General features: G+C 44.1%; 2 protein-coding genes and 1 long non-coding RNA gene across 5 annotated transcripts in view; 1 reads left to right on the forward strand and 2 right to left on the reverse strand.

Moving 5' to 3' along the window:
- The window catches only part of LOC112136880, a 31,781-nt gene extending 30,366 nt beyond the window's left edge, over nt 1-1,415 (reverse strand). The window contains exon 1 of the long non-coding RNA XR_002917440.2: nt 1,294-1,415. This is a non-coding gene — a long non-coding RNA (uncharacterized LOC112136880). The remainder of the gene's footprint in view (nt 1-1,293) is intronic.
- On the forward strand, nt 774-11,220 carry chm (CHM Rab escort protein). 2 transcript variants are annotated; one of them, XM_024258840.2, is made up of 17 exons: nt 774-945; nt 1,564-1,630; nt 1,825-1,897; nt 1,965-2,089; nt 2,166-2,242; nt 2,333-2,499; nt 2,574-2,720; nt 2,837-2,953; nt 3,031-3,142; nt 4,488-4,710; nt 6,381-6,452; nt 7,089-7,193; nt 7,274-7,337; nt 8,205-8,301; nt 8,406-8,504; nt 8,580-8,725; nt 10,984-11,220. In XM_024258840.2, the coding sequence occupies exons 1-17, from the start codon at nt 894-896 to the stop codon at nt 11,164-11,166; spliced, it is 1,926 nt and encodes a 641-aa protein (XP_024114608.1). In that variant the 5' UTR covers nt 774-893; the 3' UTR covers nt 11,167-11,220. The 2 variants fall into 2 exon arrangements, with proteins under 2 accessions (XP_024114608.1, XP_024114607.1); XM_024258839.2 differs by lacking the exon at nt 774-945 and adding an exon at nt 972-1,413.
- Nucleotides 11,221-11,484: 264 nt separating this feature from the next.
- rps14 (ribosomal protein S14) lies at nt 11,485-14,644 on the reverse strand. 2 transcript variants are annotated; one of them, XM_024258842.1, is made up of 5 exons: nt 14,489-14,644; nt 13,713-13,863; nt 13,485-13,646; nt 13,199-13,275; nt 11,485-11,590 (listed from the first exon to the last, which is right to left on the reverse strand). In XM_024258842.1, exons 2-5 carry the CDS (start codon nt 13,859-13,861, stop codon nt 11,523-11,525), a joined length of 456 nt encoding a protein of 151 aa, XP_024114610.1. In that variant the 5' UTR covers nt 13,862-13,863; nt 14,489-14,644; the 3' UTR covers nt 11,485-11,522. The 2 variants fall into 2 exon arrangements, with proteins under 2 accessions (XP_024114610.1, XP_024114611.1); XM_024258843.1 differs by having other exon boundaries at nt 14,384-14,518.
- Nucleotides 14,645-16,213: the final 1,569 nt, after the last annotated feature.

The following is a 16,213-nucleotide window of genomic DNA, read 5'->3' on the forward strand; positions in this document are numbered from 1 at the left end:
AGGCGGTTCGATTCCGGCTCCCACCAGCCAAACGTCGTTGTGTCCTTGGGCAAGACACTTAACCCAACTTGCCTCCAGTGTGGCTCCACTGGTGTGTGAATGCGTATGAATGTCCCGGTGATGGTCAAAGAGGCCGTAGACGCGTACTGGCAGCCACGCCTCTGTCAGCCTGCCCCAGGGCAGCTGTGGCTACAGTAGTAGCTTACCATCACCAAGTATGAATGAGGTGTGAATGAATAATGGATACACAATGTAAGCGCTTTGAGCGTCTGGAAAAGCGCAGATAAATCTAATCCATTATTGCTTGCTAAGTCCATTATTTTTACAGTCAATGGTCTCGATCAGTGTTTCTGATGGAGGGGGCCGGGCAAAATGTGGAGGCGGGCCTGATCTGGCCCGTGGGCCGTAGTTTGGGGAGCTCCACATTCAAGGGAATGATCAAACTCCAAACCTAATTTTCAGCACTTTTTTCATGAAACAATGCTATATGGTAATATCATCAAACAGATTTGAACAAAATAGGCAATTTCAGCTAGTAAATTTCTATAAGATTCCTTTTTAAAAATAAACTCTGTATTACTTTTTATGTATTGTTTATGTTCTATACATTAAGGTCTGTATGCATTGGTGTTTTTTTTCTATTTTATCTTCCCTTGGCATTCACACTTTTACTGTACACGTTGCTGGATATGTTGTTGATTAAAAAAATGTTTACAAAAATGTTGGAATTCCTTATTTTTATTTTCTTAAAAATGCTCATTGGGAGTCAGAGGACATCGGGCGGATTTCATGTTTTTCATCCAAGTACAAGCAAACGAACCGGAACACCGCCAGCTCGGGAGGGGAGGGGTGTTGCTCCCCCGGTCACGTGACCGTGTCTCAGCACTGGCATCATGGCTGCGGAGGACCTGCCCTCGGAGTTTGACGTCGTCATCCTGGGCACAGGTACTCTCCACCTGTCCTTTTGTTTGTAGTCTCTGATTCGGTGCGCGTGTCCGAACCCCTCCTGGTTCCGGCTCGATCCAATATTTCCGCGAATAAAGCCTAATTTGGGCACGAGCGCATGCTAGCCCTTCTGTTGGCTAGCAGCCAGGGCTGCTCATCCTGGTCCTCGAGATCTACCACTGCCAGCTGTCTTCACGTTGTGGTGGAATGAACACACCTGGTCCAGGTAAACGCTGAAAGCAGAGCTGGAAAACAGGCAGGGTGGTAGCTCTTGAGGACCAGGAACGGACACCCCGAACCAGCGCATTCCTAAAGGAAAGAACAGACGAAATGAACACTGAACCCTACCGGAGAACCTCGAGGTTCGGTCCATGACCCAGTACTGCTTGTTCCACGGAGACCGTTGGGCCTGCAGATTGGGGGGACTGTGGACTCGCTGGACTGAGAAGGTTTTCTTGAATCTGAACGGTCAGTCGCCCCACAGACTCATGGGAAACGGAGTCCACAGTCATGTGTGGTGTGTTCTTAATTTGTCGCCCCGCCCCTTTCCCTGCTGTTCCCCTTCTGATGCCTTCTGATTTTGTTTCAGTCCTCTTTATTCTTTGATCACCTGCTCAGGTCTGACGGAGTCCGTGGTGGCGGCGGCCTGCTCCAGAGTGGGTCAGAGGGTTCTTCACCTGGACAGGTGAGAACTCGATACCAGAGCTATCCATCTATCAGGTTCATTGAGTAGATTTAAGTTCCATGAACACGTTTGTAAGTAAACTTTGCTTGCCATGTTTTGGTTCTGATTGGTCCATCGGTGTGTCTCACTTGAGCCGACCAGGTGCATTTTATTGTGAAGGGTCATGAAACTGACAGCTTCCTGTTTCTTCTTAGGAGGAGTTATTATGCTGCTAACTGGGCCAGCTTCACCTTCAACGCTCTGCTCACCTGGATCCAGGAGCAGCAGGTGAGCTCATGTCTTTGGGTTTCCACCCAACAGGTGAGCCCTCAATCTCACCTGTCTGTGTTAACAGGAGGGGCCTCAGCCAGAGCAAGTACAGGATTGGTCGAGCCTGCTGGAAGAAGGGGAGGAGCTAATACACTTGTCAAATCCAGACCTTGACTCCATCACTAACATACAGGTGGTCTCCTACGCCAGGTAAAGCTCATCCATCACCATGTGTGTGAGCGGGACCTGTTCACCTGGATGTTTATGTATGACATTTTGTTCTCAGTGAGGAAGAGGAGGAAGTTCCAGACACCACCAAAGAAGAAACATCTGCAGATGGCCCATTAGAGGCGGAGTCTGCAGGTGAGGCAGAAACAGGCGGGAATATTGATCTGTAGACAGGGTTTACAAACAAGCCAGCAGAACCAGAACTTTGTTTTGTGTGTGTCCAAGATTCAAGGGAGGAGGAGTCAGCCGAGGCAGAGGAGGAGTCAGCCGAGAAAGAGGCGGAATCCGCCGAGACAGAGGCGGAGTCAGCCGAGAAAGAGGCGGAGTCCGCCGAGGCAGAGGAGGAGTCAGCCGAGAAAGAGGCGGAGTCAGCCGAAGCAGAGAAGGAACAGGTGAGGAAGAGCTGTCATTTTTGGAAGGACCAACTGGTCTGTCAGTCTTCTTCTCATGTTTCAACCAATCACAGGCCACCAAATTAAAGGGGGAGGAGCCTGAAGAGGACCAGTCACATCCTGTTTCGGCTTCTGGCCAATCAGAGCCAACCAGGAAGAAGATCAGCTACGCCCAGTTGGTGAAGGAAGGTCGCAGGTTCAACATCGACCTGGTCTCCAAGGTCAGATTTCTGATGTCACTGAAGTCACATGTGTGGTCACGAGGAACTGACCACACCTGAGAGCTGTCAGAAACAGGCGAAGAAGTCTCCGCCCACTTTCTCTTCTTCCTCCTCAGCTGCTGTTCTCTCGTGGCTCGTTGGTCGACCTGCTCATCAGGTCCAACGTCAGCCGCTACACGGAGTTCAAGAACGTCACCAGGATACTCACATATCGCCATGGCAACCTGGAACAGGTGTATTCATCGTTCACCTGACTTTTGCTCACCTTTTCCCCGCTGCCAAGCAAACGTGTCACCTGTCTGCCTCTCAGGTACCCTGCAGTAGAGCGGATGTCTTTGCGAGTCGTCAGCTGTCTGTGGTTGAAAAGAGGAAGCTGATGCGTTTTCTAACTTCCTGTATGGAGGAGACGGAGACGGAGCAAGGTAACTCCAGCTTTTCTGCTTCCTGATGTCTTCATGACGTTCTGCCTCCCGCTAGATTAGGGGTGTAAACTCAATCACACAAGGGGCCAAAATCCAAAACACACCTCAGGTCACGGCCCGAACAGGATAAACATTTATTGAACAATCTAAAAGTACCTTTTTTAAACTTTTAAACCATAACTTTGTTAACATAATTATGAACTATATGTTTAGCATTACCTACAATAATGCTAGTGTGCTGTAAGCTGAATTTGGCTGCTGAAGATGCTGAAATTGATAGCTAAAAACACTGAAGCTTATAGCCAGCTAAATTATTAGCTAAATGTCAAATTACCCTAAAAAATTAGCCCAAAACAGTTAGCATGTAGCTGAAGAAATAACCAAATGTCAAAATAGCCTAAGAAACAAAAAAAGGCTAAATTAGCTAACGTGTAAATATTAGCCTAACTCCAAAACAGCCAAAAAAAAGCTTAAAGAAGAAAAGTCTGAATTAGCCAAAATAGCTAGCATTTAGCGGAAATATTAGCTAACTTCAAACAGCCTAAAAAACATAAAATAGCCTAAACTCCTCTGCACAGCCATCAGACTGTACAAGGCTGCTGTTCGACTATAGAATCATCTTATATGTATGTATAGTCATTGTAGATACTGTATGTGTGAGTATATATTTATATTTATGTTTATGTTTATAGGAATATGTGTTTGCGAATGTGTAGGTGTATGTGTGTTTATGCTAATATGTATATATATATATATATATAATGTTAATACATTACATGTCAATATCCTAAATTATTTTTATTTGTTTATTTTTTAACTTGTAACTTTTCATTATTTCTGTTTTTAGTACATTTCATAGACTTCTTTTTTTTGCAACTTATTGACGTTTTCTGGTGCCATAACAGATGCATTTAACCCTTTGGGATATGAATAAAGTTCAATTCAATTAAACAAGCTAGCATGTTGCTGAAATGTGAGCTAAACACAAAAACAGCCTAAAAAATCTTACTAAATGCCAAAATAGTTCAAAAATCTAGCAGAATGACGATTTTTTTAACTTTAAAACCGTAGCTTTTTAACATAGTTATGAATAATAAAAAGACATGAATATTATTCCAGAATAAATCAACTTAAACCTTAAATAACTTTTAATATATTACTCTCCATAAAATATATTTTGTTTAAATGATACAAGTTAGAAATAAGGACAAGATAACATCGGGTCATTAATAACAATAAAATAAAATAATCTGGAGGGCCGGATCCAGCCCCTGGGCCTTGACTTTGACACGTTCTCTAGTGCATTCTGGGTAGTCTGTGTCATTCTTCTGTGTCCTCCTTTCAGCATACAGCAGTCATCCATATTCAAAGTTCCTGCAGGACCAGCAGCTGGGGGACAACCTGCAGCACTTCTTACTCCATTCTATTGCCATGGTAACGGAAGACACACCCACAGAGGCGGGTCTAGCTGCTACACGGCACTTTCTGCGCTCCCTGGGTCGTTATGGCAACAGTCCATTTTTGTTCCCGGTGTACGGCCTTGGAGAAATCCCCCAGTGTTTCTGCAGGTGAGTCAGAGCAGCGGCTGACATTAATCCTGCTCTGGGTCCGTCCTGCTGACCTCTGACGGACTCGGACTGTTCAGATGTTGATGTCATTCAGGTGCAGAAGAACTTCAGGTCATGCTTCCAGCTCAGATGCAGAGTGTGTAGTCTTTAGTGCCGGTCTGTCCTGATTCCAGACCTTAAGTTACTGAGACCAGGTGGGAGGTTCACACAAAACCCTAGGGCTTATTTTCACACCAATACAGAACTTTAAGTTTTTCCACGTCAGCTTTGGAGACGACGGAACACAAATCATCACACAATATGACAGACTCACTAATACATAGCACAACAATAACGTTTTTTGCACTAGTTTTGTCTGCACTATAAATGCTAACACTAGCTGGACCTGCAGGTCCTAAAGCACACTGATGCTCCGCCCTCTTTGACTGTTCTGCCTCCTCTCAGCAGCCAGAGGAGTGAAGATTTGTGACAAAAACACACAGATCAGAATCAGAATATTTTCATTGTTGGTGATGCAACCTTCACTAACTAAAAGTTCCCTGTGGTGACCGATACATTGAAGAGAAACCATAATAATATAACGAATAAAAAGCATTTATTAAAGTCCCCCTCCAATTAAAATCCTGTTTTCTGCAGTTTTTAACATGTATGTTTGGGATTTTTCTTATGAAAGAGAGAGAGCTTTTTAAGACATTCAGGTTGTGGGATTTTGGTTAACAACTTAGTAAACATAATTAAAACACTACTGGGAATTTTTTTTTTAAATAAACAAAATGGTCATAGTGCAGGGGTGTCGAACTCAATCGCACAAGAGGCCAACATCCAAAACACACTTTACACTCTAAAACTAGATATTTAACACTTTAATACTGAAACTTTTTAACATAGTTATGAACTAGATATATAGCATTACCTGTGATAATTCTAGTGTGAATGCTGTAAGCTGAATTTGGCTGCTGAAGATACTAGAGCTGATAGCTGAAGATGCTGAAATTGATAACTGAAGATGCTGAAGCTGATAGCCAGCTAAAATATTAGCTTAATCCCAAACTAGCCTAAAAAACTAACAATAAACAGATTCAGGAGAACCGTGTCTCCCGGGGGAACTGGGTCTCCGCGTGGCTTCAGGACGGTTTGAGCCGACGGAGGCGGATTTGAAATGTGAAAAGTCATGAGAAACCGTGTAACAGAGAATCCATGTAACACTATGATATTAACAATCTCATTATTTCACTGATACATTTACAGTATGTAGTATGCATGAGATTAGGATAAATATATATTCAAATCATATAGTAAATTATTAGAGTATATCTAAACAAATTTGCATAATGTGTAAACTCAAAATTGAATTGAATTGAAGAATCGAAAAAATGTGAATCAGATCGATCCAGACTCGTGGGAATCTAATCGTTTCTGGAAATTATAATCGATACCCAGCCCTATTGACCCTCCCTCACCTCTGTGGAGTTGAACCGGTCCCCTCAGCTGCTGAACCTTTCAACAATCAGACCTCTGTGTCTTCTTGTCTTGTTTTTGAATGCAGCAGCTGCAGGTCAGATCTGCTGTCTGCTATTACTCTTCATCCATCTGCGCAGGCGTTTGCAGATCTTAGCAGTCGGTGGCGAGCTGAGCCAGAGCTGCAGACTGACCTGTTGTTTGTGTTTCAGGATGAGTGCGGTGTTTGGAGGGATCTACTGCCTGAGGCACTCGGTCAGCTGCCTCATCGTGGACGACAACAGGTACGCCCACTTCCTGTTCGCGCACACCTGGAGTCTGACGTTTTTAATGCAAACACACATTTATGTTTACATAATTGACTGTAAGATGGTGTAGTAGTTAACGCTCTCGCTCTGGTTCAAATCTCAACTACAGTCTTTATGTGGAGTTTGAATGTTCTCCTTGTGCGTGTACGGGTTATCTCCAGGACCTCTGGCTTTCTGCCACAGTCTAAGAACAGGCTTCATAGGTCAAAAGGTGACTCTACAGTGTCCTAGGTGTGCATGTCAACACGTGTGTGGTCCTGAGACAGGCTGGTGACCTGTCCTGTCCAGAGTGTACCCCGCCTTCACCCAACAGTTGCTGGGACAAGCCCAGGCATCCCCGTGACCCTGATAGGGATGTAGTTAGAAGATGGATGAATCATTGACAGTGTCTGAGAACTGGAAAGAGTCGCTGTGACATCACCCATAGAAAATAGTTTACTTCCTGCCTCCATTGGTCCTGGTCAGTCTGAGACAAGAAGATGTAAAAAGAAAAGTATCAGATCAAGAATGGTTATTCTAACCAATAGAATAACTGAGTCACATTTGTTTACCACCCCCCCCCCAACTGTGAGCTAGGTTAGCAGTGACATCACATCCTGTTTCCTGTTCCAGGTGTAAGGCAGTGATCGACAGTCGAGGACAGCGAATCAGCTGCAGCCACTTTGTGGTGGAGGACGGGTATTTAGGCAGCATGAGGACTGTGACCACGCCCACCAGGTGAGAACCCACCAATCAGAACCAAGCAATGGTTGTGTTTTTCTCCTCAGAACCATGAAGCTGTTTGTTTTTGTTTGCAGGCTGCTGAGCAGAGCCGTCTTGATAACGGACTCCTCGGTTCTGAGCAGCGACTCAGAGCAGCAGGTACAGCTGTCCAGTTCCCTCACTGCATCTAAACCTGGTTCTGATGAACAGAACCAGGATCATTGGAAACCCAGTGATGCAGCTGTAGGCTGCTCTGTTTTTATCAGTGACTTCCTGTCAGTATAAGTTCAGCTGAGGAACAGTTCGCCCAGAACTCAGACCCATCAGAACCAGAACCTCATCCCACTTCTAACGTATCTTGTTCCTGTGCTGACTCAGAACTGAGCTTGGTCCAGCACCAGGTCACAGACTTTATTTTGGGCTTCCAGCTCTGGTCCTGAAACAGCTACCAGTTTTATTTTAGCTTAACTTGAAGAACTGCAGCACTGGGCCGTGGGCGGGGTCAGCACAGGACTGTGGGAGGGGTCAGCACAGGGCTGTAGGCGGGGCCATCACAGGACTGTGGGTGGGCCCGCACAGGGCTGTGGGCGGGGCTAGAACAGGGCGGAGCCAGCACAGGGCTGTGGGCGGGGCTAGCACAGGACTGTGGGCGGGGCCCCCTGCTTCCAGTGTAAACTGACACTATATCCATATTGCTATGAACTTTCAGTTTTTCAACTCCAGTCAAGAAGACTCCATCAAACCAAACATCCTGGTTCTGATGGTTCGGTTCAGTCAGGACGTGATGGCGTCCAACAAACTGAAGAGGCTGAGAGTAGTTCAGTGATCAGAGTGGAGTTCTCCTGAATGCTCCGTTCAGGTTGTAACTCTGTAAAATAACAACACAACTGCGCAGTCTTGGCCACGTTTTTGTGCAACGTCCAGATGTTCTGGTCAGAACCAGAACATGCAACTGCAGGAGGACGAGCTGAAAAACCTCTCTGGTTCTCATAAGGTCTTCATGAACGACCCTTTTTGTGTCTTCAGGTTTCCATGGTGACCATTCCTCCCGGGGAGGCGTGCCAGTCGGCGGTGAAGATGGTGGAGCTGTGCTCGTCTACAATGACCTGCATGCCCGGAACATGTGAGTCCAGACGGAGGTCCGGCTCCCTCTGGACAGAGGAACCGCAGCTCGATCCATATGTCATTTATAGAACTGTCTCCTTACTTCCACCGTCTCCGTCTCAGATTTGGTCCACCTCACCTGTCAGTCAGTTAGCTCCGCCTTCGATGACCTGTCCCAGCTAGTAACCAGGATGTTCAACACGCCGGAGTCACAGGAGCCAGGTACCAGCACTCACTCAGGTCCTAACCTGAGATCTGTCCTGAATTCTGACCCGTGTTCTGACCCATCTCTTGTAGGGGGGCGTCCGGCCGTCCTCTGGAGTCTGTATTTCAACATGGTTGATGGAACGGTGCCTCGGGTCGAAGGTCAGGGACTCCCGTCTAACGTGCACGTGTGTTCTGGTCCAGAGGGAAGTCTGGATCATGAACAGAACATCAAACAGGTGAGGTTCTGGAGGCGGCAGCAGAACCTTCTCATGCATCACTTGTTAGATCTAGACCTGTGTTAGGAACCGTTTTTAACTGAAGTGCTTCTTAATTCTTGATAATTCTTAACCCTTTAACACCTGAGGCCTCGCTGGGGAAGCTTAAACACAAAATCTTTCGAGCTGCTTTTCTCCTTCACAATCTACTGGAATTATGCTGATTGTGGAAAAGTTACAGTAAATCAAAGAACAGAAACACGGTGATAAAGGGTTAATAATGTACAGATTTTAAAGCTTTTGTTTTTTTTCCTCAGTTTATTAAAATCTAACTTCACGAAAAAAAACATAAAATTCCTTTTTAAGCAGTGATTTATTATTATTATTATTTGTGGAAGAGCAGCTGTACATTTGGAACAATGAAGGAATCACAGCATTTTTGATAGACCAGATAAAAAAACAACATTATCTTCATGTTTATAAACTGAATTATTACCAAAGAAGTAATCGTTTGTCTTTTGTCTAAATCAGAAACTTAAAATTTTAATGTTTTTCTTATTTTGGGGAAAAAAATTTAATTTAGTTTTAGTTAATTGTCTGTTGGTTATTAAACCTTAATGCTGTTTCTTTTATCTTATATTTAAACTTAAACATTTTCCAAAAGTGCTTAAACAGACTTTATTCCAAACTTAAACCTTTCAGCTTCAAGAATTTCTGCACTTTTTACTAGATTTGACACTGGATCCTGCGGGAAGCAGCACCGCGAGACGCCATCTTTAGCGGTTGTTGTGTGAATGTTCCATAAGCATTCACACTGCAGTGATTCTCATTTCTGTATATTTTTCGGCACATAAAAACTCAATCACAGTTTGTGTCAGAATCTCCCCCTACTCACTATATACTGCGGTCACTATTTTCTAGAGCTGTCTGAATCTACTAATGCCAAAATCGAGAGCACTCAAAATTTCCCACAAGTCTTTAGGAAAAACTAGCGTGCATTGATGCTCACTAGATTAGCCAATATAGACCACAATGCATTGCAGTCGAACAATTTAAAAAAAAAAAACATGTTTAAATGTAATTTTTTGAATAAACCATTCACATTTTCTCCATCAAAACACAGTGGAGTCATAAATACATGTTATGAAATGTTTGTTTTTATTCCATTTTCACTCTGACGTCATATGTGGTGTTTAGAAAAACTAAAGAAAAGTAGTGAACATTGTGTCCGAATTACCTTTAAAATCCAGTGCACCATATAGTCCTCCGCTATATAGTTTTTTAGTAGTTGGGGGTTGATGGGGAGAGAATTCGGACACAATCAAACTTTCAGTAATCTTGGTTTTAAAATGTTCATTACTGCTTGTATTTTTGGCATTAATAAACTTTATAGTTTTTTAAATATTGAGTAACATATGCCCTACACCAAAAGAATGAGAAAGTCTTCAAACCTCAAAATTGTAAGTAGATCAGCAACAAGCCTTTAAATATATTCATGGGCTACGTTTTCATCTTTTATAGTGGTTTTCCAAACAATTTGGAGTAGAGCTAATATTTTAGCAACATGCTAACATTTCTGGATAATTTGTTATCTAAGGTTTTATTGGCTAATTAAGTGTTCAGCTTCTATTTTAGCAACAAGCTAACGTTTTTGACTAACTTAGTTTATTATGAAATGTTAGGCTATTTTTGAGTTTAGTATGTAAACAACGGGCTAGCTAATTTGGCTAATTTGACATCTACTGAGTTTTTTGGGGCTAATTTGGAGTTTAGCTCGTATTTAAGCAACACACTAAATATTTTAGTAAAATTGGGATGCATTAGGGATTTAGGTCAACTTCAGCACTCCTTCGTAGTTGTTTTAACAAAATAACCAGTCTTTTAGCAAATTAACATTTTGTAAATCCCTGCAGCAACAACAGTCCGTTCCGTTACGATTTTTAGCAAAAAGCTTGAGCATCTTCAGCAACTACTTTCAGCATAAAGCATTCACACTAGCATTATCACAGGTGATGCAACTCTTCTAGTTTGTTGTGAGACTTTGGGTCATGTCAGCACCAGGAAGTGACGTTAAGATCGATGTGATTAAGCCTTCAATAGAAATCAAATTAATACCTGGCCAACTTGGATAAACAGAGCAGAAATCCTGGCAATGAATGATGCTTTTTAAACACTCCTGGACAGAAACGTCAGAGTAAAATCAAGTTTTGCAGTAGGTTCACACACTGAACCGGTGTCAGAACCAGAACCCTCCACACTCTGTACATTTGTGTGTGCAGGCTGAGCTCATCTTCCAGAAGATTGTTCCCGATGAGGAGTTCTGTCCTCCAGCTCCAAACCCAGAGGACATCATCTATGATGGAGAAGGCCCCACCCCTTCAGCTGAGGAGCAGGACTCTGTTAAGGAGGCGGGGCTACAGGAGGAGTCAGGAGAGGATCTGAGTCCTCAGTTGGAGCAGTGACCTGTAGATATTTGTCTGTAATTTGGGTTAAATAAAGTTTGGATGTGAACTCTGCCCCTTCTCCTTTAGCTTCTACTGACCAGAGAAAATGCCTACATTACCCAGAAGTCAGAGGTGCCAGTTTTTCCTTTAAGACACGAAGCCTTTACATGAAAAAATAACACGAGCTTAAAGATGGATGAATTTGTCCTTTGATTCTTCTGTAAATATTTAGCAGTAAATTCATGTCAGTCAGCTCCGATACCATTAGTCTCGTGTGTCATTTGACAGACAAACCCAGAAGGTAGCAGATGGACAAAGGCTCAGTTCACACAGAAAGACTTTAACAAACTTTTATTGTAAAGAGTAGGTCCCGCTCACAGACGCCGACCACGGCGTCCTCCCTTCCTCCTGGTGGAGTCTGATGGGATGGGGGTGACGTCCTCTAAGGAAGACAAGAAGATGAAGACTTTGAGAGATCCTGAACTGTACCAGCATGCGGTAAGATGTCATCTCTCAATAGTAAGGCCATCAGAACCGGGAACCGCACATCCCTGAGCTGGAGAGGCCAGAACTGTCTAACCTACAGGTGGATGGTCTGAAAGCTGAGATTATAATTTTCCATCACTCGTTCAAGTGGCTTTAGCCGTCTGAAACGTCACCAGTATGACCGAGAACCTTCACTGATCTACAGGTGGCCAAAAACACCAGCAGAGCCCACAGAAACACCAGAGACCGCCTCACTGAGCCACACACCCATAACCAGAAAACCCACAAATCAACCCCTGATTATCTGTACATAAACTTCTGATAAAAACGAGCAAACCTGGAAACATTTGTAACATTAAAACAAAAAGAGCAGAGCCCATCTGTTCTGCCTTTCAGGAACTCTTAAGCTATGTTCACAATGTCCAAGCAGGGAGGGGCTTCATGTTCGTTTTACACCGTTTACTAGCCTGTTAGCCACCTACAGCTGGAAGAGGTTTGGTGAGAATCTCTCAGCTCTATCCTGATATATGAAAGACTACAGGGTAAGATAGCTGTCAAAAAGAAACATTCATAATTACAAAGCTATGCACAAATCAATATTTTGTGCATAACTTATAACATGAATACAACATTTGATTTAACGTGTCTCTTTAGAATATGGCTTCTCTTTGTCTTGAATATGAATTTCTGCTGTTAAACTGTCAAATACGTCGCAGGCGTATACATCCAGTGAGAGAGCATGCACATTGCAACTCATTCATTAAACTACGATAGAATTAAACTTCTTGGAATGTCATTTATCCCCAGCAGGAAAATCATCAAGCTCAGCTTGAAAAAACAAATTATATCAACAGCTCTGGCTATCGAGATATTTTCCCATAATGGGGTCAATAACATTCTAAAAAGTTCTATTTTGGTTTTAACACGTGTGGAAAGTTTGATCAATCGATGTTTTGGCACTCAATGTATAAGCCTGTGACCCCAGGACGTATTTATGAAAGAAATTTGTATTCCAGACAGAAAAGTCGTATTCTAAATAGACATTTTAAACGTAAAACTAAATGTTGAATTCCTGCTTTTTTCTGATACTATTTTGTGCACAACTTACATTTAAAAATACAACCTTTTCTATGTGAATACATTTATTCCTGACAGCTATCTTAATTCATAAGACCTGGTGACAATTCCTGCTCAAACATCAATGAATCTATCCTCCATGATTCTTTTATCAAGCGGCTAAAAAGAGACTGCATCCATACGTCACTACCTGATCTGATCCAAGTCCCTGATTGAGCAACGTTCAACAGGATTAACTTTCTATCGCTGCATATTTTGCACGTAGAGCCTGAAAACAGTCGTAATGCGAGTTTCTTGAAGGAAACACACGTTTACAATCTTCACTGGAAGTGGTCACTTGAGCTCTCTTTGCCGAGGGCGATGTGGATTCAACTTTAGACCAGAAAACCCCAAATCACCTCCATAAAGAGCCTACTGACAGCACACTTCCCATGATCCTTCAGGCCCCCATATTTGAACATGTGGAGCAGAGAGTTCGACAACATACCGATACGGCCGATCTTCATTCCAGAACGAGCCAGGGCTCTGAGAGCGGACTGGGCTCCGGGTCCAGGAGTCTTCGTCCTGAAACATCAGTTCACCGTTAGCCTTACAGCAGATAAGAGCTGCGTTTGTAACAAACTCTCAGGACGGGAACACATTTGAAATGGGTCAAAGTTAGTGTAAACAGTCTGACTGAAAAAAGCAAAGTTTGTCAAAGAAGAACCTGCTCATGTCTGCTAGATGCAAACGTGCCTCACATGAGTGGATCCTTACAGTCCAGGTGGTCTCACCTGTTGCCCCCGGTGGCTCTCAGCTTGATGTGCAGCGCTGTGATCCCGAGCTCCTTGCAGCGCTGCGCCACGTCCTGGGCCGCCAACATGGCTGCGTACGGAGACGACTCGTCCCTGTCGGCTTTCACCTTCATCCCTCCTGTCACGCGGCAGATCGTCTCCCTGCAGACCAGACAGCGGTCAGACACAGCTGGACCGAGGGGGGCTGGTTTCACAGGGGTCACTTACTTCCCGGAGAGATCGGTGACGTGGACGAAGGTGTCGTTAAAGGAGGCGAAGATGTGGCAGACTCCAAACACATTCTCGCCCTCGGCCACTTGTGGACCCAGACTGATCACCTGCTCCTCCTTCTTTTCTTTACCTTTGCGGGGAGCCATGTCTGCAGGTGAGAAGAAGGGAAGGTGAGAGACCTGAATCTGTAGGAGGTTCTAATCCAGAGAAAGGATCAGAACCTGACAGGAGGTGTCCTCCATCAAACCTTCATCCCATCCGTTGCAATAACAACGTCACAAACACGTGTTTAACAGCGACTGTCCGACGGAACCACCGGGTCAGACACTGACATGAATCTCTGCAGCGGATTTAAGGATGCTAGTATATACAACCGCACGAGCTCGAGACTGCTACACCTGCGCGGTCAGAGCTGCTCTTACGCTCCCTCACGAAGCTTAAACCGGAAGGTTAATTTTAGCTGGCTAGCTTTCATGATTGAAGTGTCTGCGACAACATTTCTGACTTACAGCTAACAATTCCTCGCAGAACATGTGCGGAGACTTCACGCTATCATCCTGCTAAGGAAAGCTCCGCGCGCGACCAATATGGCGGCGCCAGCAGTGAAACACCGGAGCAAATCTCTCATTAAAATGTTTTTTCACTTCAGAGAAACAAAATTCACCCACCAACGGACGCAAACAAAGTCCACCAATCAATACGATGACAATACAGGGATGGATGGACGGTTGTGAGTGGGATTCAAAGGGATAAAAACCCCGAGCTGGACTCACCTAAAAGCTTCTTCACCGAGCGGAAACCAAAGAGGAGGAACTTCCGTTTTCAAGACTAATATGACGAGTTCCGGGACGGATGCAAGTTCCGGTGTTCTAAACCAATAAGATGCATAGAGTGGCTAACCTAGCTTGTTGCGCACGCAAAGTCAGACGCCATATTGGAAATGTCGAGATGCCTGTTTACTGCTGTGCTACAATTGCACGAATAGCTTGAAAAACAAAATTGTGACTTTTCACAAGTAAATGATTACTGTCAGCTGATAAAGGAGAACTTAATGAAAACATTTTAGGAAGAATAATGAACGTTTAGGCTGTTTTTGTAGCCTATTCAAAGTTAATGGTAACTTTAAACTTTGCACTTTTTCCACGTTTTCTGGCAGGACCACCGATAATTTTTTTTTTTATGGAGGATGACCGTGGTATTTGTATGTGTGTTCAACTTCAGATCTGACCAAACAACCTACTCGTAAGCATATTACTAAGTGGAGAAAAAGACAAAAACCAGAATTTCCTCAGTCATAATGAGGGAGGAGATGAGTGCAGAATCCTCATCTGGTGGGTGAACAGGGACATGTGGCGTATGGAAAACCACCTGACCAATGTCGCCTGGGTGCCTAAGTCCTTCTGATAGAGGCTGGGAGGGATCCACTTGTGGATCGACTTGCGTATTTTCCCCTTGGCAGAACGTAGCGACCGGCTCCAGCTTGATAAGCCCCAGCTGCTGCGTGCCTTAGGGCTTGAGCCGCCTGGACCTCGCCGCGCAGTGCCCTCCTTCCTTTCTGCGGGGCCCCCCGGACCGCCGCGAAGTTTGAAATATCGTTTATCTTTGCGCTTAAACAAAAACAATAATACTATGGCTTGGGTGTTATTTTTGGGAGGTTCGGAATATTCTTTTCTTTTAAAATGAGACCAAAATTAAGCATTTTATGGTCATTTTACTGTCATGTCCAATATGGTGTTGCTCTTTACATATCTTGGTCAATGGTAAAGGGCTAGCGTAGCATCTCTTGGAATATAACTCATTGATCTGTCTTACCTCGTCAGATTATCCTATTCGTAGCTCAAAATGATAGATATAGCTATCCAAATGTCCTACCTTATCAGATAATCCTACCAACTGTATACAAACTAACGTACAGTTTTGATGTTAGACTGTAAACACAGTAGGGTAAGAAAGACTCACGTGGTAGTAGTACAGAATTAGGGGTGGAGTAGGCTCACCTGACCCAGGTGACCAGTATCAGCTGAGGGCGAGTTATATTCAAAATAATTTAGGTAGCAGCTCCAGGGAACAACAGTTAGGTAGTTTTTGTAAGTTCAACACACAAACATTCACATATTTTTCTCCTCCCTTACCGTGTTTTGGGGTATTTGAGGGCTTGAGTGATGCTGGAACCTGTGTTGCATTTGCATTGGGTTGACCCTCTTGTTAGGGTATCCTTTTGCAAACAGGTCCTAGGTGGCAAGATGGACTAAGAGCAGTTCGGAAGCCATTAAGGAAAATGTTACAACAAGGTCAATGTTAACAACGACACAGTGTCTGTCCTGGTGGTGGAACAGTCGACCAGCGGACCAGCTCTACATCCACTTCAGGGTGCTGGAGGGGTCATGGGAGTTTGCAGGTCCAGGTCATGTGTTTCGTAGGGGTGCCTGGCTTCAGTATGACCGGAGCGGGAGCATAGCCGGTGTAGGTACCACATCTACTCGGGGTGTCAGAACGGC

Source organism: Oryzias melastigma, linkage group LG4, assembly GCF_002922805.2.
Source record: "Oryzias melastigma strain HK-1 linkage group LG4, ASM292280v2, whole genome shotgun sequence".
NCBI classification, from domain to species: Eukaryota; Metazoa; Chordata; class Actinopteri; order Beloniformes; family Adrianichthyidae; genus Oryzias; species Oryzias melastigma.

What these genes read in the sequence shown, in the direction of transcription:
- chm (XM_024258839.2), top strand. Translation starts at nt 1,317, where the DNA reads ATGACCCAGTACTGCTTGTTCCACGGAGACCGTTGGGCCTGCAGATTG. An exon ending in AGGGTTCTTCACCTGGACAG is followed by an intron (nt 1,631 to 1,824) that starts GTGAGAACTCGA and finishes GTTTCTTCTTAG; the next exon opens with GAGGAGTTATTATGCTGCTA. An exon ending in CTCATCGTGGACGACAACAG is followed by an intron (nt 6,453 to 7,088) that starts GTACGCCCACTT and finishes TTCCTGTTCCAG; the next exon opens with GTGTAAGGCAGTGATCGACA.
- rps14 (XM_024258842.1), bottom strand. Translation starts at nt 13,861, where the DNA reads ATGGCTCCCCGCAAAGGTAAAGAAAAGAAGGAGGAGCAGGTGATCAGT. An exon ending in GTCACCGATCTCTCCGGGAA is followed by an intron (nt 13,647 to 13,712) that starts GTAAGTGACCCC and finishes TCTGGTCTGCAG; the next exon opens with GGAGACGATCTGCCGCGTGA. An exon ending in AGAGCCACCGGGGGCAACAG is followed by an intron (nt 13,276 to 13,484) that starts GTGAGACCACCT and finishes CTGATGTTTCAG; the next exon opens with GACGAAGACTCCTGGACCCG.